The sequence below is a fragment of the Tupaia chinensis genome, unplaced genomic scaffold (genome assembly GCF_000334495.1).
Source record: "Tupaia chinensis unplaced genomic scaffold, TupChi_1.0 Scaffold000067_1, whole genome shotgun sequence".
Lineage (NCBI taxonomy): Eukaryota > Metazoa > Chordata > Mammalia > Scandentia > Tupaiidae > Tupaia > Tupaia belangeri.
The window spans coordinates 2151532-2173762 of record NW_006159526.1 but is presented as its reverse complement, the minus strand read 5'-3'; the positions used below and the strand labels follow the sequence as shown (position 1 = coordinate 2173762).

General features: G+C 40.7%; 1 protein-coding gene and 2 pseudogenes across 3 annotated transcripts in view; 2 read left to right on the top strand and 1 right to left on the bottom strand.

The window, feature by feature from the left end:
* Positions 1–21502, top strand: part of LOC102474736 (zinc finger protein 235) — an 87748-nt gene extending 66246 nt beyond the window's left edge. The window contains exons 3-6 of one of the 3 annotated variants that reach the window (XM_006142053.3): positions 2018–2144; positions 4059–4154; positions 19185–20798; positions 20883–21502. In XM_006142053.3, the coding sequence (XP_006142115.1) occupies positions 2018–2144; positions 4059–4154; positions 19185–20798; positions 20883–21382 (2337 nt within the window). In that variant the 3' untranslated portion in view covers positions 21383–21502. Of the gene's footprint in view, positions 1–2017; positions 2145–3825; positions 3955–4058; positions 4155–19184 lie in introns of those variants that run through there. The other 2 variants (XM_006142055.3, XM_006142056.3) reach the window with 2 other exon arrangements.
* LOC102470338 (NADH dehydrogenase [ubiquinone] 1 alpha subcomplex subunit 5 pseudogene) lies at positions 972–1372 on the top strand (annotated as a pseudogene).
* LOC102473331 (60S ribosomal protein L29 pseudogene) lies at positions 15961–16738 on the bottom strand (annotated as a pseudogene).
* Positions 21503–22231: the final 729 nt, after the last annotated feature.

The window sequence follows — 22231 nt, the reverse complement described above, 5'->3', positions numbered from 1 at the left end:
TCGTTGGGAGCGCTGGCGCCCAAAATGAAAAAACCCCTCAAAAAAAAAAAAAAAAAGTAACGTAATGTCCAGTTTGGGCCAGAGTAGGGAGAATCATGGACATAGATAATCTCTTATAGGAAGAGTTAATTGGAAAAATTGTCATTATACTGGCAAAATAAAGATGCATATTTTGTTTTAAGATTGTATTTATTTCTTCTGTGAAAGACAAAGAAAGATAGGTGCCCCAGTAGGGTCTTCATGCCATGATCCACCCAGCCAGTCTGGATTATGGGTACCCACAGGTGTGCATTTGATGTGTACGTGGGAGCCTCAGAGCGTGAACTGGGACCTTCCTCTTTGGGTCTCACACCTTAAAGCATTTTATTACCACCGCTGTACCATTCTCTGACCCTAGGTTACATATTTTTGATGATGCAATTACCATTTCTTGGAAGTTATCCTAAGGAAATAACCAGATGAATTGACTGAGATCTATATAAAAATATTTTTTGCAGTATTTTTTATCATCTAAAATTTTTTTTTGAGAGAGATTTTTGCTATAGAGAACATGTGCTCACCTGAGAGACAGAGACAGGCACACAGAAAGCGAGAAATCACCCCTGGGGGGATGGCTACACTGTAATCCCTAAAACCTAAAAATAAATAAATGATGATGATGATGATGATGATGATAGTGATGGCTGATATTTATTGAATACTTAACTACGTCAGACACTCATAAACCCTGTACATATATTCCTTCAATCCCTCGAGGACCCTGTGAGTCAGTTACTGTTAAACAGATGAGAAAATTGGGAAGTTAGGTGCCTTCCCCAGGGCCGTAGAGCTAGTAATGGAGAGAGCTTTGGCAAGTGCGTTGGAGTGGTGAGTCTCCAGAGCCTGTGCTCTTAACCTCCACTCTGAATGCTGTTTCTGAGAACACAAACAAACTGTATACCTGCCCCAGAGGGTTATAAAGACCTATTAGAATGGCAAGCGTTGAAGGCTGCGTGGTGTCCACTTGTCCGGGCTGTCATGGGGGGTTTGCTGTGTCTGACAGTCCACGTGAGCGCCTGAGAATATTGTATGCAAACATTCTTGAAATTCTTCAGCAAATGCCTAAAAATGCAGCAAATAGAAAATATACAGGGCAGATGACCAATGACAGGCTGGGTGTGGCGAGAGCAGAATCAGATGTTAAAAAATCAGAAGACCAACTTCAGGGTGGTCAAATAGAAGAGGGGATTCTTCAGAAAATGAACTAAGTCTGGCGAGAAAAAGGATTAAATGGAAACCATGGGAGCCATTAGTGGAAGACCCTCCTGCTAACCAGTGGAAATGGCCGATAGAGTCCTCCGTAAATGACTTCGGTGGGTTCGTGGGAAAGTGATGTCACTAAATGTCCTGTTAGAGTAAACATGTTTCCATATTCTTGGCATCTTATAGTCCAGGAAATTTACGTAGAACATATTTAGTAACTGTTTTAAGATATCTTATTGTGCAAATAGGGTCTTGAGACTAAGTTTCTAATTGTTAAAGTATTCAGTTTAATGATTTCAAAGAGGATATTTCTTTAAATGGAGGTTGTGAGATTTCAAAGTTAATTAGGAAAATTCCTATAGATATTCATTGTAGATACCATAATTAATATGTGAACTATCTTAAAAAAAAAGAATAGCAAGTATTGACAGAATATTGGTACTATCCAGTGAGAAGAGGAGGTAGCTCAGACACTGTTGGGAAGAAACAAACACAAATTTTCTTACAAAATTGGGTGCAATGAGTCAAAAGTATGTGTACGTCATGATTGAACAATATTGGGTCATTGGAAACATCATGACTTTTCCAACAACCCAATAGTTCTAGGGACTTAACCACGGAAAGGGCAAAGTGTTACGTTGGTTTTTTTCTTTTCATTCCCCCCCCCCCAGCATTTTTGGTGTCATTATGCAAGGGAAATAAGAATTCTACGAAAAGTTTCTCTGGTCCCAGTGGCTATTGGGCGTGAGACTGAGGTTGTGTGTGTTTGATGTAGGAGGTGGTGACCTTCAGGGATGTGGCTGTGGTCTTCACCGAGGAGGAGCTGGGGCTGTTGGACTCTGTCCAGAGGAAGCTGCACCGAGATGTGATGCTGGAGACCTTCCGGAACCTGCTCTCACTGGGTGAGGACAGGTGCCCTCTGTAACTTGACCGTCCCCTTGAGCGGAGGTTCTCATCCCTGGTACTAGTGACATTTTAAGCTAGGTAATTCTTCATCGTGGGGGGCTATCCTGTGCACATGAGGGTGTTCAATAGCATCCCTGGCCTCTGCCAGCTAGTTCGAGGCTTTGGGATTCCTCAGAAACCAGAGTTCTCCAGTTCCTTTGGGGCATGGAGACAAGATGCTCTGGTCTTTGTGTCAAGGCAAACTTGTCTTTTGTAAATGAGCTAAAAATGAACACTTGGGCTTGGCTGTCCTGGCTCCGTATTTCATATATCTTTTTTAAACTTGCAGGTCATGATCCATTGGTGGGTCTTTGGGAAAGTCATGACATATTTTCCTATGTTTTTCTATGCAAAAACAACCCAATAGTAAGTGGCAGCAGCATATGTATAATAGAGTAACAGTATCAGAGTTTCTTTTCTTTTTTTTCTTTTTTTTTTTTTTGAGAGGTTTTTGCTGTAGGGCGCGTGTGCTCACCAGAAAGACAGAGACAGAGAGACAGAAAGCGAGAAATCACCCCCCAGGGGGGATGGCCACGGCCGCAATCCCTTCTCCTCCATTCTCCTCTCAGGATCTTGGGCACACATGCACACGCGCCCGGCATGAGTTTAAGCCACCGGGTCCGGGACTCGATCTGCGGCCGACTACATGGGAGTCCAGTGACATAGCCATTACGCTAACTGCCACAGTGTCAGACTTTCTTAGCAATGAAGATTTTCCTTGTTGCATAACCCCAGCTGCTTATAGTGTGGGATCTTAGACTCTGGAAGGAACCTGAAAGCTGACATTGGTGAGAAACAGGTCCTTTAATCTTTTATTTCAGTAGTTTGTCAATGATAATGTATTTCTTTTTTAAGGTGTTTTTTTTTTTTCTTTTTTTATCTAGAGCACGTGTGCTCACCAGAGAGACAGAAACAGAGAGAGAAAGTGAGAAATCACCCTCTAGGGGAGTGTCCATGCTGCAGTCCCCTCTCATACCTGGGGTGATCTTCAGGCTACCAAGTCCAGGACTCAAACCATGGTCAGTCATGTGGGAGTCCAGCTCCTTAACCACCATGCCAAATGCTGCCCCCCCCCATTTTTTAAAAAATTATTTATTTAATTTCATTTATTTATTCATTTATTTTTGACCAGAGAGACACAGAGAAAGAGAGGGAGAAAGTGAGACCGGGCCCGAGACTCGAACCATGGTCGGCCACGTGGGAGTGTCCAGCGTCTTAACCACTATGCCACCTGCTGGTCCCAACCCCCCACCTTTTTTAATTGCCAGAGGGCATGTGTGCTCATCACAGAGGGAGAGGGAGAAAGCATGGCCAATGGGGCATGGTCATACCATAATTCTTTCTCCTCCATTTCTCCCTCCTGTTGAGATTTCGGCACATAAGCGCATGCACACAGTGTGTTTTTCAAACTGCAGAGGCTGGAATTCAAATTGGTCAGCCATGTGGGTTCTGGCTCTCTAACCACTAGACCACGATGCCAGCTCCAAATAATTATTTATTTATTTACTTACTTACTTACTTTTTTAAATTTTAATTTGACCAGAGAGAAACAGAGTACTTAGAGGCTTGGGGGAGAAAAATAATAATATTATTTAATTTGCTACAGGGTACATGCACTCAACAGAGAGAGAGAGGAAGAGAGAAAGCTGCCAGGTCTGGGACTCAAACCATGGTTGGCCATGTGGAAGTCTAACACCTTAACCACCACACCACCTACTGGCCTGATAGTGAACGTATTTCTCACAATGTGGCATGATAAAAACATTTGTAAGTACTATTTGGTTGTGGAGGGGGGCAGAGTGGAGCCTTATGGGATTGAAATTTTTAAATTTTAGTACTCATTTAACATTTTCACTGAACTTTTTTCACAGGACATCAGTCCTTCAAACCAGATATGATAGCCCAGTTGGAGAAGGAGGAAAAGCTTTGGATGAAGGAGAGCCAGACCCAGAGAGGTAGACATTCAGGTGGGAACTGCGCAGCTGGAGGTCTTGTAGGTGACAGCCTGCTTATCTTGCCTCTGTTCAGGGTCATCTTCACGCTGCAACCAGAGAGACCTTTTGAAAACCTCGGTCACCTCACGTCACTCCTCTGCTGCAGACCCTCCGTCGCCTCCTGTTTAACTCAGCGCAGTTCTCAGCCTATTTCGGGGACTTGCAAAGCCAGGCGGTGTTTGCTCGTTCACCTACCTTTACCGTTTTGTGCTTTTTTTCCTGTCATTTCTCCTCTTTCTGTCTGCAGCAGCCTCACTTATTCCTCACATGTGACAGCTATGGTTCTGTATCCGTTTTCAGTTTCTGTTCTCTGGCTGGAATGCCGTAATCTCATAAACCTCTAAACCCTCTCTTATTTCATTCCCATTTCTGCTCAGAGTTGTTTCTGAGAGGAAACTCATTCTCTGTTAACCACGATTTCACTTTCTACCTCTGAATTCGATGATCCTAAGTACTTCGTTTAAGCGGAATCACATAATATCTGATCTTTTGTGTCTGGTTTATTTCACTTAGTGCACTATGTTTAGAGTTTATCTATTTTGTAGCCTATGTTAGAATGTCCCTTGTGTTTTGTTTTGTTTTTAGATTTTTGCTATGGGCCTGTGTGCTCTACAGAGATAGAAGCTATAAGTGCCCCCCACCCCCAGGGTGGATGGCCATGCCACGGTCCCTTCTCATCCATTCTCTTGGGATTTGGGGCACACATACACATGTGCCCAGCCTGATTCAGGCCCCCAGGTCCAGGACTCAAACCGTGATCAGCCATGTGGGAGTCCAGTGACATAACCATTATGCCATTTGCTGGTCTCGGAATTTCCTTCTTTTAAAGGCTGAATAATATTCCATTCTATACTGCCTTTATCCATTCATCTGTAGATGGACATTTGGGTTGCCTTCACCTCCTGGTTATTGTGAATGATGTCCCATTGGTGTACGAATATCTGTTCAAGTACTTGCTTTTAATTCTTTGAAAAATATACCCCAAAGTGAAGTTGCTGGATCATATGGTAATCCCATGTTAATTTTCGAAGAATGGCCCCAGTATTTTCCACAACAGCCGCACCGTTTTACATTCCCCCAGCAATGCCCAGGGGTTCCAATTTCTCGACATTTTCATAAACGCTGATCCTCTGTGTTTTTGCTCATAGCCATCCTAATGAATGTGAAGTTGTATCAGTTGTGGTTTTAGTTTTTATTTCTCATTTAGTAATGTTGAATGTCTTCTTGTTTGATGGTTGGCCATTTGTATATGTTTTTTGAAGAAATGTCTTGTTTGTTTGTTTATTTATTTATTTGTTTTTGTGAGAGGTTTTTACTATAGGGTGCGTGTGTTTGCCAGAAAAACAGAGACAGAAAGCGAGAAATTATGCTCTGGGGGGATGGCTACACCGTAATCCCTTCTCCTCCATTCTCCTCTCGGGATCTTGGACATGCACTCGCATGCACCCAGTGTGAGTTTAAGCCACTGAGTCTGGGACTCGAACTGCGGTCAACTACGTGGGAGTCCAGTGACATAGCCATTACACCAACTGCTGGTCCCTGTCTTGTTTAATCGGAGTGTTTGGTTTTTATTTTGTTACTGAGTTTTGGGAGCTCTCTGGATGTTAATACCTTATCAGATAAATGATTTGTAAGTCTTCTGTTCTGTTTGTTACTATGTTTAGAGTTTATCTATTTTGTAGCCTATGTTAGAATGTCCCTTGTGTTTTGTTTTGTTTTTAGATTTTTGCTATGGGCCTGTGTGCTCTACAGAGATAGAAGCTATAAGTGCCCCCCACCCCCAGGGTGGATGGCCATGCCACGGTCCCTTCTCATCCATTCTCTTGGGATTTGGGGCACACATACACATGTGCCCAGCCTGATTCAGGCCCCCAGGTCCAGGACTCAAACCGTGATCAGCCATGTGGGAGTCCAGTGACATAACCATTATGCCATTTGCTGGTCTCGGAATTTCCTTCTTTTAAAGGCTGAATAATATTCCATTCTATACTGCCTTTATCCATTCATCTGTAGATGGACATTTGGGTTGCCTTCACCTCCTGGTTATTGTGAATGATGTCCCATTGGTGTACGAATATCTGTTCAAGTACTTGCTTTTAATTCTTTGAAAAATATACCCCAAAGTGAAGTTGCTGGATCATATGGTAATCCCATGTTAATTTTCGAAGAATGGCCCCAGTATTTTCCACAACAGCCGCACCGTTTTACATTCCCCCAGCAATGCCCAGGGGTTCCAATTTCTCGACATTTTCATAAACGCTGATCCTCTGTGTTTTTGCTCATAGCCATCCTAATGAATGTGAAGTTGTATCAGTTGTGGTTTTAGTTTTTATTTCTCATTTAGTAATGTTGAATGTCTTCTTGTTTGATGGTTGGCCATTTGTATATGTTTTTTGAAGAAATGTCTTGTTTGTTTGTTTATTTATTTATTTGTTTTTGTGAGAGGTTTTTACTATAGGGTGCGTGTGTTTGCCAGAAAAACAGAGACAGAAAGCGAGAAATTATGCTCTGGGGGGATGGCTACACCGTAATCCCTTCTCCTCCATTCTCCTCTCGGGATCTTGGACATGCGCTCACATGCACCCAGTGTGAGTTTAAGCCACTGAGTCTGGGACTCGAACTGCGGTCAACTACGTGGGAGTCCAGTGACATAGCCATTACACCAACTGCTGGTCCCTGTCTTGTTTAATCGGAGTGTTTGGTTTTTATTTTGTTACTGAGTTTTGGGAGCTCTCTGGATGTTAATACCTTATCAGATAAATGATTTGTAAGTCTTCTGTTCTGTTTGTTGAGTGTCTTTTGATTTACAAAAGTTCTGAATTTCCATGCAGTCCAGTTTTTTTCTTTAGTTGCCTATGCTTTTTTTGTGATGCCCAATAATTCAGCGCCAGATCTAATGTCATGAAGCATTTGCTGAATGCTTTCTTCTAGAAGTTGTATAGTTCTAGCTATTACTTTTAGGTCTTTGATGAATTTTTCATTGATTTTTGTGTGTGCTGTAGGAAGGTTTCAGTTTCCTTCTTGTATGTCCAGTTTCCTTCTTGTATGTCCAGTTTCCATGATATCATTTGTTGACAAGACTGACTCTTTTCTCTTGCTTTCTGATGTAGGACTCCCTTAGGCATTTTTTATAAGGCCAGTCTAATGGTGAACCTCTAAGGCCAACAGTCTGGTGGTGAATTCTTTCTTTTATATAGATAGATAGATAGATTTGTGCTATAGGATGTGCGCACTTGCCAGAGAGACAGAGAGAGACAGAGGCAGAAAGTGAGAAATCACTTCCCCACACACCCCGGGTGGGGAGGGGAGGCCATGCCTCAGTCTCTTCTCCTCCATTCTCCTCTACGGATTTTGAGCATGCACGCACATTGCCCCCAGCATGACTTTCAAGCCACCAGGTCTGGGACTCGAACCATGGTCAACCACATGGGAGTCCAGTGATATAAGCATTATGCCATCTGCTGGTTCCTTTTTTTTTTTTTTTTTAATTGCCAGGGAGCACATGAACTTACTTTTTTGAGAGGAACAGGAAGATAGGAAGGAAATGTAAGTACGATGATAACTGGCCCACTGGGAAAATGGATGAGGCAGCTCTCCCAGTTAGGGAGCTATCTAAAATCAAGCAAATCCTCTAGAACTAGGATAGACATTAGTCAGAAGACAAAAAAAATGGGCTGGGCTACGCTTTAATCCTATTAATATTTCACCTGTTAACAGCTAGAATAATGGAATCTGCACAGTTCATGTACATAAGCCCCTGTTCATTCAGTCAGTGTAGTAAGTATTTACTGAGTAGCTACTGTGTATCTGGCTTATTCTAGTAACTATGAATGGTTACATTGCTGGACCCAAACTGCAGTTGGCTACATGGGAGTCCAGTACAGAAAAGGAAGAATTCCTTTTCCTCCACACCATCTTCTGGCCCCATGGGTATGGTATTGTATTTTATCAAATGCTTCTGTGTAATGAGATGATCTTATAACTTTCTCCTTTATGCAGTTAATGTGGTGAATGAATTTAATGATTTCTCCTGTTAAAACAATACTGTATTAATCCTATTTATTCATGAAGTCATACCCCCTTTTTTTTAATTGCCTGAGAGCATGCGCACTCATCAGAGACAGGGAAACAGCACCTCCCAATGGGACGTGGTCACACCTCAGTCCTTCCTCCCTTTCTCCATCCTGTTGGGATTTTGAGTATGCATACGCACACACTTGGAGTAATTTTCAAGCTGCCGGGACTGGGATTCAAACCGTGTGGTTTGCCATGTTAAATCTGGCTCCTTTAGCAACTAGGCCATGGAGGTGGCCCTGTTGTACCATTTTTACTATGTTCCTATTATAGACACTAGCTCTTGGTTAAGGATTTCTGCACCTATATTAAAGAGGGCTCTTGATCTGTAATTTTCCTTGCACTCGGTATCTTTGTCTAGTGTCAATCCACAAAGGAGAAATGAAAATGGTTTGTTTGAGTCAGGGCGAGGGATGATTTTCCTGGGGCATGTAAATTCCAGAAGCCTAGAGTGTGTGTTGCAGAAAATAGCAGAAGAGGCTAGTTTTATAATCAAGGGGTGATCAAGAAGAAGGGAGATTTTAGGTTCTTTGGCAAGAATTTTTTTTTTTTGAGAGGTTTTTCGCTGTAGGGCGTGTGCGCTCGCCAGACAGACAGAGAGAGACATAGAGACAGAAAGCAAGAAATCACCCCCCAGGGGAGATGGTCATGCCGCAATCCCTTCTCCTCCATTCTCCTCTCGGGATCTTGGGCACAGACGCACACGCGCCCGGCGTGAGTTCCAAGCCACCGGGTCCAGGATGCGAACTGCGGTCGACTACGTGAGAGTCCAGCGACATAGCCATTACGCTAACTGCTGGTTCCCCTTTGGCAAGAATTTAATCAGTCCCTTTAACACAGACAACTGATTGGCTATACATTATTTACATTAGGAATTTGGGGAGCATTGTGACGAAGAAAGGTTGGGGGTCATGTTGTAACCATGTGCACACAGGTCAGTGTGTTTATGTGGCTGTGGGCTGAACCAACGCCTCAGGCTTACGCTATACTTGAACTTTAGCATTTAAGTGGTCCTTCCATTCCAGGCTGCACTGAACTCCTTACTGGGGGGTAATGTGGGTAGTACACCTGCCCCTCTCTTATCTGAAAGTTTCTGTGCAGGATGAGTAGTGCTCCCTCTGTAAGTGCTAAGTCTAACTCATCAGTTCAGTTGTCTAGTCTTGGATTTTCCTTTGTGGGGATGTTTTTATTCATTCAGTATTTTTTAAAACATTTTACAATTATTTTATTTAATTTTTGTTTATTCATTCATTTATTTTAATTTGACCAGAGAGAGAAAAAGAGAAAGTGAGAAAGCAAGCCACTAGGTCCAGGACTCGAACCATGTTCAGCCATGTGGGAGTGTCCAGTGCCTTAACCACCATGCCACCTGCTTGTCCCATAATTCAGTATTTTAGTAATGATTTAGATTGTTTGCTTTTCTTTTAACAGACTTGGTAATTTGTATGTTTCAGGGAATTGGTCTATTTCATCTGATTTGTTGAATGTCACCCTCTAATGTTAGAGTTTTCACTCTTTTGTTAATGCTTTTTCCAAAGACTCAGCTTTTGGGTTCCTTGATTCATTTTTCCCCTCTGTTTGTTTCTATGTAATTATTTTTTATTTATTATTTCCTTCCTTCATATTTTATTTCCTCTCCTTTTTATGGCTTCTTGAGATGGAACCTTGGGTCGCTGACTTTAGACCTTTCTTGTTTTCTTTTTTTCAGAGATTTTGCTATAGGGCATATGCACTCGCCAGAGAGTCAAGAGAGAGAGGAAGTGGGAAATCATCCCCCAGGGGAGGTGGCCACACCACAGTCCCTCGGCTCCTTCATTCTTCTCTCAGGATTTTGGGCATCCATGCACACATGCCTGATGTAAGCCACAAGCCGTGGGGTTGCAAGTCTCAAGCCTTCAGGTCCTGGACTCAAACCACAGTTGGCTATGTGGGAGTCCAGCACCTTAACCACACCACCACCTGCTAGCCCCAACCTTTCTTGTTTTCTAACATAAACATTCAAAGCTATAAACTTAGCTGAGTACTGCCTTATTGCATGCCAGAAATTTTGGTCTGATTTCTAGTTTGACATAGGATTACTTAGTGTGTGTTTAATTTATTTCTACAGGGTCAGAGGACATACTCTTCAAATTCCATTCTTTTGAACTCTTTCGAGATTTGTTTTATAGAATTGGAACATAGTTTTTCAGATGGATATTGCATGTACTTAAAAATACATATATGTTCTGCTACTGGGTGCACTGTTCTGTAAGGCTCATTTTGGTTAAAGTGGTTAATAGTGTGATTCAGATTTTGCGTGAGTTTGCTGAGTTTTTTCCTGGTCTAATTGTTCTAGCAATAATCGTGAGAAGTATATTAAAATCTCCCAACCCTGTCCATCTGTCCATGACTTCCTTTAGTTCTACTTTTGCTTTGCGTATTTTTGAGCCTTTATTAGACACATAATACATTTATAATTGTTATATCTTCTTGCTGTATCTGCTTGTTGTTTTTTTAAAGACTTATTTTATTTAACTTTATTTATTATTATTATCATTATTATTTTTCAGTTTGATCAGAGAGAGACAGAGAGAGAAGAAGTGAGAAAGCAAGCCACCAGGTCCGAGACTTGAACCGTGGTCGGCCATGTGGGAGTCCAGCGCTTTTAACCACCATGCCACTTGTCGGCCCCATCTGCTTGTTGTTTTAAAAGATCTCTCATTGTCTTTAGTACTACTCTTTAACCACTCAAATTTTCTTAGGTTTTTCATGAGGTATTTGCATGATGTCTGTCTTTATCCTTTTTCTTTGGCATTGTATTAAATATATATCTTCTGGGGGGGCAGCAGGTGACGTGGTGGTTAAGGGCACTGGACTCCCACATGGTCGACCGCAGTTCAAGTCCTGGACGTGGTGGCTTGCTTCCTCACTTTCTCTCTCTCTCTTTCTCACTCTGTCCCTCTCTGGTCAAATTAAAAATAAATAAGTAAGTAAATAAAAGTTAAATAAAAATAATTCTTTTAAAATAATTAATGAATTAATATTATTATTTATACATTCAGTCACTATACGTCATTTAGATTGTAAAGAGTCTTTACCCAGCACGATCCACACCTCAGTCCAGCCCAGTTGAGAATACATCAACAGATAATACACCATATCTGTGTCCCTCAAATGTCTCTTTTTTTTTTTTTTAAATATTTTTTTGAGAGGTTTTTGCTACAGGGCGTGGGTGCTCTCGAACCATGGTCAGCAATGTGGGAGTCTAGTGCCTTAATCCGCATGCACCTGCTGGCTCAATCCTAATGCTTTTTATTTTCTGTTTAAGAAAACTTTAACACAAGTTACCTAGCTTTACTTCTGTAAGCTTTATTTTCTTCTATTCCAGGTTTAGTTTCACCAAACATCTAAGATTAAGTTCTATGTACATCTGATTTATGGATGAAAATTTTTATTTTTTTTTGATCAAAGATGACCTACTAACCAGCACACATTATTGAAAAGATCATGTTTTTTCCATTGAAATGCAGATGTAACTTTGTCGTAAGTTAAGTGTCCACATTTTTGAGGGTCTGTTCCTCAATTTTTTATTTCATTTTATTGGTTTGTCTATCTTTGTACCCATAACATGAAATTAACTTTAATATAGATTTATTATTTATCAGCAAACCCGTTTGTGTAAGTTCTGAAATTTTTAATATATTTTATTTTATTTTAATTTATTTTATACATTCAATCACTTACATCACTTAACTTAAAAAGTGAATGTTCCAACATGAATACATTTCTCACCAGTTCAGTTGGAGATGCTATACACGTTATCATCAACAGATAATAACTCATTTCTGTGTCCCATAAATATCTTCTCTCTCTGTTTTACTCCTTAATGTCTTTCCTCACACTCTCCTCCTTCTCCCACCCTCTTCCCACACTGTATCCAGTATCTATAACCATTTTCTGTGTTTCTATATCCTCTACAGTCTTTCCGTTTCAGCCAGAGTGCAGTCAGTCAGTATATATTAAGTGGAGACATACAGTGCCTCCCCTTCATAGCCTGGCTTGCTTCACTCAGCAATAATGCTTCCATATTTGTCCACTGTCTATCAAAATCACCCATTCCAAGGGTTGTCAATTCACAGTAATTATGATGTCCTTTGCTGTGCAGCAGCTTCTTAATCTGATGTAATCCCACCTGTCTATTTTGGGGATTATTGCATGTGCTTTGGGGTCTTATTTAAGAAGTCTTTGTCTATCTCAATGTCTCCCACAGTTTCCCCAGTTTTTTCCACCAGCAGTTTTATAGTGTGTGGTCTTAGGTTTAGAATTTTGATCCACTTTGAGTTCATTTTTGTTAATGGTGACAGACAGAGATTCAGATTCATCCTTGTGTAGGTGGATACCCAGTTTTTCCAGCACCATTTGCTAAAGAGGTTTTCCTTTTCCCACTGAATTGACTGGTACCTTTTGTCAAAGATGGATTGGCTGTATGTTTTGGGGGTATATCTGGGCCTTCTATTCTGTTTCAGTGGTCCTCATGTCTGTTTTTGTGCCAATAGCATGGTGTTTTGATTATCACAGCTTTGTAATATATTACGGGGTTAAGAAGTGAAATGCCCCCAATCCATTCTTCTTGGGCAGAATGGCTTTAGCAGCACATGGTCTTTTATGATTCCAGACAAATTCTATGATTGTCTTTTCTAGATCTGTGAAGAATGTCTCATGTAATTTTAGAGGGATTGCATTAAATATGTAGATTAATTTGGGTAGGATTGCCATTTTGATTATATTAATTCTGCCAATCCAGGAACAGAGGATGTCTTTCCATTTTTGTGTGTGTGTGTGTGTGTGTCCTTTTTAATGTCCTTTCTAAGGTTTTCATTGTTTTCCTTGTAGAGGTCTTGGTTAGTTTTATTCCTAAGTATCTTATGCTTCTTGTGACTATAGTAAATTGGATTACTTTCTTCAGTCTGTCTCTGTCTGCTTCTTGGTTGTATATAGAAATGCTATAGGTTTTTGTAAGTTAATTTTGTATGCTGCCACTTTACTGTATGCATTTATTACTTCAAGAAGGTTTTTGTGGATACTATTGGGTCTTCTACGTATACAATCATGTCATCTGCATACAGAGATAATTTCAACTCGTCTCTCTTTACTGGAATGCCTTTTATTTCCTTCTCTTGTCTGATCACATTGGCTAGAACTTCCAGTACTATATTGAACGGGAGTGGAGAAAGTGGGCAGCCTTGTCTTGTACCAGTTTTTAGTGGAAAAGCTTTCAGCTTTCCCCATTCAGTATAATGTTAGCTAGAGGTTTTTCATAGATGGCTTTTATTATACTGAGAAACAATCCTTCTATGCCAGTTTTACTGAGAGTCTTAATCATGAAAGGATGTTGTAATTTGTCAAGTGCTTTTTCTACATCAATTGAAATGATCAGATGGTTTTTATCTTTCTTTCTGTTAATATGGTATATTACATTTATGGTCTTGCGTATGTTGAACCACCCTTGCATCCCTGGAATAAAACCCACCTGGTCGAAATGAATAGCCTTTTTTATATGCTGTTGAATACGGCTAGCAAGTATCTTGTTGAGAATTTTTGCATCTATATTCATCAGAGATATAGGTCGGTAGTTTTCCTTTTTTGTTGTATCCTTATCTGTTTTGGCAATGAGGATAATGGAGTCTTCATAGAATGAATTTGGAAGGGTTCCTTCCTTTTGGATCTCTAGAAACGGTGTGAGTAGGATGGGGGTTACCTCTTTAAAAGTTTTGTATAATTCAGCAGTGAAGCCATCGGGACCTGGACTTCTCTTTGTTGGGAGGTTATTACTGATTCAGTCTGATTGCTTGTTATAGGTCTATTCAGGCTTTCGATGTCCTCTTGGGTCAATCTCGGTAGATTATACGTCTCCAGGAATTTGTCCATCTAGTCCACGTATTCTTGTTTGTTGGCATATAGTCGCTCATAGGATCCTCGAATGATGTTTTGTATTTCTGTTATGTCTGTTGTAATGTTGCCTGATTCATTGCAAATTTGATTTATCTGGTTTCTTTCTCTCTTCTTAATTAGTCTAGCTAATGGTGTGTCCATCTTGTTTATCTTTTTAAAGAACCAGCTTTTGCTTTCATTTATTTTCTGTATAGTTTGCTTATTTTCTGTTTTTATTTATGTCTGCTGAATCTTTATTAATTCTTTTCTCCTGGCATTTTTTTTGGCTTTTTTTGTTGTTGTTTTTCCAATTCCCCAAGGCATGATGTTACATTATCCTTTTGCTACCTTTCCCTCCTTTTCTTGTGTGCACTAATTGCTATGAACTTCCCTCATATGACTGCTTTTGCCATGTCCCATAAATTATGGAAACTTGTGTACTCATTATCATTAGTTTCCATGAATCTTTTTTTAAAGAGGTTTTTGCTGTAGGGCACGTGTGCTCGCCAGACAGAGAGAGACAGAGAGACAGAAAGCGAGAAATCACCCTCCGGGGGGATGACCATGCTGCAGTCCCCTCTCCTCCATTCTCCTCTTGGGATCTTGGGCACACATGCACACGCTCCTGGTGTGAGTTTTAAGCCACTGGGTCCGGGACGCGAACCGCGGTCGACTACATGGGAGTCCAGCGACATAGTCATTACGCTAACTGCTTTTCCCTTCATGAATCTTTTGATTTCAGTCTTAATCTCCTCAATAGTCAGGAAGTCATTCAGAAGTAGGTTATTTCATTTCCGTGTATTTATGTATTTTTGAGGGTTTTTCCTGAGATTAATATCAAGTTTAATTCCATCATGGTTGGAGAACATGCCGGATATAGTTTCTATGCCTTCGAATCTGTAAAGGCTGTTTTTGTGCCCTATCGTGTGGTCAGTCTTCGAGAAAGTACCATGTGGGGCTGAGAAAAATGTATATGTTTTGATTTGGGGTTGGAAAGTTCTATAGATGTCTGTCAAGTCCATCTGATTTATGGTATCATTTAGGTCCTGGATCTTTTTGCTTATTTTTGTCTCATTGACCTGTCTAAAGAAGATAATGTGGTGCTGAGATCTCATACAATTATTGTGTTACAGTCTATCTCTCCTTTTAGATCTCACAGTCTTTCCTTTACATATTTGGGTGCTCCTAAATTTGGTGCATAGATATTTATAAGCATTATATCTTCTTGGTGAATTAGCCCTCTCACTACTATATAATGCCCTTCTTTGGCTCTTCTTACAGTTTTCGTCTTAAAACCTATTTTGTCTGAAATCAGTATAGCGACTTGTGCTCTTTTCTGGTTTCCATTTGCATGGTTTGTCTTTTTCCAGCTCTTTACTTTTAGTCGATGTATGTCTTTATCCATGAGATGGGTTTCTTGTAGGCAACAGATGAAGAGTTTCTGATTTTTAATCCAATCCACTGGCATATATCTCTTGATAGGAGAATTTAATCCATTAACATTCAATGTTACTATCGATATTTCCAGACTTGTCCCTAAAATTAAGTTGGCCATATTCTTGGTTGTTTTTTGTTCTCTTGTTGATGTCTCTTTAGTTTTCTTGGTATAGTACTCCCTTCAGAATTTTTTGAAGAGCTGGTCAAAAGTTGGTAAATTTTATCAGGTTTTGTTTTATCCAAGAACATTTTTATTTTCTTTTCCCATATGAAGGATAATCTTGCTGGTAAAGTATTCTTGGTTGAAATTGCTTTTCATTTAACACTTTGAATATATTTCCACATTTTTTTTTCCTGCCTCAGGTTTATTCGTACACACAGGAGGACACCAGTCCCACATAGAGAGCACCCCTGGGGGGGCGGGGGTCACCAGTCCTTCTGTCCTCATACTGGCAAAGGTCTCTACTACAGGGCTTTTGTGGGGGCTTGGATACCTTTGGGAGCCTGAGCTGGAGCTGGAACTGAAGATGGAGCTGCACCTGATGCCTGAGCTTTGGTCTGGGTCTTGGTCTGAGCCTTGGCCTTGTTGGCCTTTGGCCGAAAGAGCCTGAGGCCCTTGACGATACGGGCGCGAGCACGTTTCCCAAGCTTAAGATGGGCAATGTAGGCAAGACAACTGAGCTTGCGGCTGCTGCCCTTTGGGACACCCTTCTGAACCTCCTTGGACTTTATGAGGGTCTTGATGGCCTCCGCTTGCGCACTCATGGCCTTGGCGTTGTTGGCCTGCATCTTCTTCAGACCCTTCCTCTTGTGCTTCTTGGCAAAACACATGTTGCTCAGGAATTTAGGGTCCACCCCTTTGAGAGATTCATATCTTTGTGATCGAGGTTTCTTGATGCCATTTTTATGCCGTTTTCGGGACTGGTTGTGTGTGGTGTGGTTCTTGGACTTGGCCGTGTCTGCACCAAAACCCACGTCTGCCAAGGAGCCTGGGACCAGAAGAGAAAGAGCTCCCCATTCTTTCCTTGCTTGCATTGTATCCCATGAGAGATCCGGTGTTATCCTGATGTGATAGCCTTTGTAGGTGATTTGACGTCTCTCTCTTGCCAATCTTAGTATTTTGTCTATGTCTGTTGTTTTGGTCAATCTAGCTATAATATGCCGTGGAGAAGATCTTCTTGGATTGATTCTACTTGGGGTTCTTTGTATTTCTTGGGTCTATATGTTTGAATGCCTCTCTAGATTTGGAAAGTTTTCTTCCAGGATTTTGTGGAATAGATTATCCATGCTCTTATTAGATTCTTCACCTTCTGGGATACCAGCTATTCGTATATTTGGGCATTTATGGTATCTAGTATTTCTCATATATTATCCTGGGTTTTCTTGACTGTTTCCTCAGTACTTTTGATAATTTTTTCTAAGTTAGAAGATTTGTCTTCTACTTCTGAAATTCAATCTTACGCATGGTCTAATCTGCTTTTAATACCTTAGAGGGAGGTTTTAATTTCCCATATTATAGCCTTCATATCTAACAGTTCCGTTTGATTCTTTTGATTCCATTTGATTCTTCTTTCATATTGTGGAAGGACTTCTCATCTCTTAGAGCTCAATGTCTCTTTTCCATTTCATAGAATTTTGTTACCATAAATATTCTAAATTCTTTTTCTGACATTTTGATAATATCCTCAAATATTTCCCTACTTGGAGACGAGTTACAATGTTCCCTTGCCAGAGATGTATTACTTGATTCTCTCATCCATGAGACTCTTCTCCAATTTTCAGTCATTTGGTAATGTATTCACTTGTGCTTAATTTGTTGAAGAAGGATTCTGTAATTTGAGCTCATGTGTTTCCCTTACTGTGAAATATTTTGGTGCTGTTTTCTTCCTTCTAATGTGTTCTCCAATGTGGGAAAAACAGGAGAAATTTTGCAATCAGACTTATGAAGAGGAATTTCCTATTTTTCAACCACTACAGTGAGGTGCAAAGAATTCTCTAAAACTCAAAATGTTCGGATGTTTAGCTACTATGTACCATAGCCATCTCTAGGAGGTGGGTAAGGGCTGAGCAGTAAAACAGAAGAGTATGGTAAAAGAAAAAGAGTAGGAAATAGAGGAATAAAAAGCAAAGAAGAAAGAAGAAAAGTACTACAAGAAAAAGAGGGGAAAAATTAGAAATCATGTCACAGAAAATGAAATTGGGTTAAAAATGGAAATCTGTGCAGTGCTCAAAGCCCAACACAGGCAGAGGTGGAGAAGCCTGGAGGCTTTCTGCCCTGAGTGAGGGAAGAAGAGATAAATTAACAAGAGAAAGGTACAAACAAGGCAGAAAGCTGGGTTTTTTGTTTGTTTGTTTGTTTGTTTTTGTTTTTAAGAGAAATAAAAGTTAGACATTGGGTATTTGACTAGCACTGGGGTCTGGTAGGATGGAGAGCCCTGGGAAAGGGGAGGTTTAGGGGCTTCATAACCCTGAAGCTGAACCCAGAAGCCCAACACAGACAGTGGTGGAGAAGTCTGGAGGCTTTCTGTCCTGACTAGCACTGGGGTCTGGTAGGATGGAGAGCCCTGGGAAAGGGGAGGTTTAGGGGCTTCATAACCCTGAAGCTGAACCCAGAAGCCCAACACAGACAGTGGTGGAGAAGTCTGGAGGCTTTCTGTCCTAGGTGAGGGAAGAAGAGATCCAGGGAAGACCTTTTCTAATGAGTGTTTTCTCGGCCATGGGACCTGCTCAGGGATGAAAGCTTAAGGTCTTCTCAGTTTGTTTTTTTTTTGTTTTTTGTTTTTTCCTGAACCTGTACCTTTCCTGAACATGTATCTCTCTCTTTTCTTCTCGTCTCATCTTCCTCTCTCCCTCCCTTCCTCTCTCTCTCTCTCTATCTTAATTTCCCAGTCTCACCTGGTTTCTTAGGTCCTTAGATATTCAGTTAGGTTGTTGGAAAAGTCATGACATATTTTTCTATGCAAGAATGAGTTGTGACTTTCCCAACAACCCAGTAGTATATCCCTACACTGCTCATCGCTTTCTCTAGGCCTCTAAGGGTCTATAATCCCTGCAGCTTTCATAAGTAGCACCCACTGCTGTGTCTCCCACCGATCCTGGCTCTAAGTCAGGCAAAATCACCCAGTTCCACATGCAGCGCCAAGACAGGTTAGGATATTTTAAGTAAGATCTGTTCTGCTCCCTCCAGTTTGAGGAAGGGAACTGAGATCTGAACCATTTCTTTCTTCAGACCATGCCTTGCCACAGGTGAAAAAAAAACACCAGAACATTGACAAGTATCTGTGTATACTGGAGAAAAGAAAAACTTAACACACACTCAGCAAGACACATGTCAGAAGAGACCTGAGAAGCTTTCACCTTGGGCCAATCTCAAATTTCCTACCATAGTAAATGTGGTCTTTATCTTGATTCAGTGTTTCTCTTGGTTGTTAGTTACTGTTGGCATCTATAAATTTATTTTAGTCAGTCTGTAGTTTTTTTTTTTAATGTTTCCATGGGTGAAATGAGGTCTTTGAGAGTCCTAGTTCATCATTTATGCTGGTAGACTCGGTCCTTAATTCTTTATTCTGTTTATCCTTTCAGGAGTCAAGAATCAAGACAAGATGCAAACTCTTCATGAAGCAAGATTAAAATGCCTTTCACTGGGAGAGCTTTCATGCTGGCAAATCAAGAGACATGTTGTGAACGAATTAGCCAGGAATCAAGACTCCATGATAAATATTCAAGGAAAGAGTTCTCAGTTCTCTAAGCAATGCGATTCCCCTTGTCAAGTGGGAACAGGAGAATCTATTCAGACCCCCATAGATGACAGCCATTTAGTGAATCAAGAATTTCCAACTGGAAGAACTCCGAATTCTTGTAGTAAAGTATATCTGAGTGAGACACAGAATCATCAGAGAAGTTGTAAGCAGACTCAGATGAAAAACAAATTATGCATATTCGCTCCACGTGTTGACATGTTAAGTTGCATTTCACATCACCATGGTGATACCGTTCTGCACAAAAGAGATAAAGCTTGTAGCAACAATGATCGTGGTAAAGACATCTTAAAGGTATTACCTCTTACCCAGCATAGTATTCACACAGGACAGAAAACCTGCCAGTATACTGAACATGAAAAAGCCTTCAGAGCTAGCTCTAGTCTTGAACTTCATCAGCAGGTACGTGTGGGAAACAAGTCTCCTCCACATAGTACACTTGAAAGGGACAGTAGTTACAGCTCAGCTATTTCCATTCAGCAAAATGTTCGCACAGGAAAAAAACGCTATTGGTGTCATGAATGTGGTAAAGGTTTCAGTCAGAGCTCAAATCTGCAAACTCATCAGAGAGTCCACACAGGAGAAAAACCCTATACATGCCCTGAGTGTGGTAAGAGCTTTAATCAGAGCTCACATCTTTATGCTCATTTGCCTATTCACACAGGAGAGAAGCCCTATAGATGTGACAGTTGTGGGAAGGGATTCAGTCGTAGCACTGACCTTAACATTCATTGCAGAGTTCATACTGGAGAGAAACCTTATAAATGTGAAGTGTGTGGAAAGGGCTTCACTCAGAGATCACATCTTCAGGCCCATGAAAGAATCCACACTGGCGAGAAACCATATAAATGTGGGGACTGTGGTAAACGCTTTAGTTGTAGCTCAAATCTTCATACTCATCAGAGGGTTCATACTGAAGAAAAGCCGTACAAATGTGATGAATGTGGTAAATGCTTTAGTTTGAGCTTTAATCTTCATAGTCATCAGCGAGTCCACACAGGAGAGAAGCCGTACAAATGTGAAGAGTGTGGTAAAGGTTTTAGTTCAGCCTCAAGTTTCCAGAGCCATCAGAGAGTTCATACAGGAGAGAAACCATTTCGATGCAATGTGTGTGGTAAAGGCTTCAGTCAGAGTTCCTATTTCCAGGCCCATCAGAGAGTCCATACTGGAGAAAAACCATACAAATGTGAAGTATGTGGGAAGCGCTTCAATTGGAGCTTGAATCTTCACAATCATCAGCGAGTCCACACAGGAGAGAAACCCTATAAATGTGAAGAATGTGGTAAAGGTTTCAGTCAAGCCTCAAATCTTCAAGCTCATCAGAGTGTTCACACTGGGGAAAAACCATTCAAATGTGATGCATGTCAAAAGCGATTCAGTCAGGCTTCACATCTTCAAGCCCATCAAAGAGTCCACACTGGAGAGAAACCATATAAATGTGATACGTGTGGTAAAGCCTTCAGCCAGCGGTCAAATCTTCAAGTTCATCAGATCATTCACACTGGAGAGAAACCATATAAAGGTGATACGTGTGGTAAAGCCTTCAGCCAGCGGTCAAATCTTCAAGTTCATCAGATCATTCACACTGGAGAGAAACCATATAAAGGTGATACGTGTGGTAAAGCCTTCAGCCAGCGGTCAAATCTTCAAGTTCATCAGATCATTCACACTGGAGAGAAACCATATAAAGGTGATACGTGTGGTAAAGCCTTCAGCCAGCGGTCAAATCTTCAAGTTCATCAGATCATTCACACTGGAGAGAAACCATTTAAATGTGAGGAGTGTGGGAAAGAATTCAGTTGGAGTGCTGGCCTCAGTGCTCACCAAAGGGTCCACACAGGAGAGAAACCTTATACATGCCAGCAGTGTGGGAAGGGCTTCAGTCAGGCTTCACATTTTCACACACATCAGAGGGTCCACACTGGAGAGAGGCCTTACATATGTGATATCTGTTCTAAGGGCTTCAGTCAGAGATCACATCTGGTCTACCATCAGAGAGTCCATATTGGAGGGAATCTGTAGACCTATGAGGTTTGGTATAGCCTTCACATCTTCATCCTCACTGGAAAGTTCATGGTTATGATTGTGAAAGGTCCTTTAGAACTGGGCTTCAAAGGATCTTTGTAGGAAAGAAATTTTGTAGCTGTTTTAAGTACTCAGTTGACAGATGACTTCTTCACAAACATCTGGTTTTGTAGCTGTGGGAAAAAAAAAAAAACCTTTTCTATAAATATGATCTGTGTTTTTACCAGAGTTCCAAAGTGTCCCAGTTCTTAAGATGTGACACATCAGAAGAATGACTTTTATCAGAATCTCCCCAGGAGATAGAATATGTAAATGAAGATGATGTGCAGGACTTTAGCAAAAGTATAATTGACAAAATTGTCAACCAAAGTGTAGCCTCTATGTAGGGAGAGGTTTTTCTCTACTCTATTTCTACCGTGTAGAACTGGGTTTGGCTTGTACTAGGGCCAAGCAGTTACTAAATGTGGAGAAAATCTCTGTAACTAAGACAAATACTTAAGACTTTAGTCAGTTTCCTATTTCATGTTAATTTATATTCAGAAGGAATTTTGGAAATAGCCTTAACATTAGTTTCAGGATAAAGTACAGAAGATCATGTGATAATGAACGGAAGAGTTATGAATGGCTCCCAAATCATCCAGCTTTAGTTCTTTTGTACAGAGTATCAACTGTGCACATTGTAATTTTTAGTATCATTAGTTTGTACTTTATTAGATTGAAAAATACTGTTTTTTATAAACCTCATAATGTGACAGCATTTTACAGGATTGGAATTTTGGGACCCTAATTCATTACAGGGATTATTATAACTGAAAGTATTAAAAGTAGTTACTGATGACGGGAAGT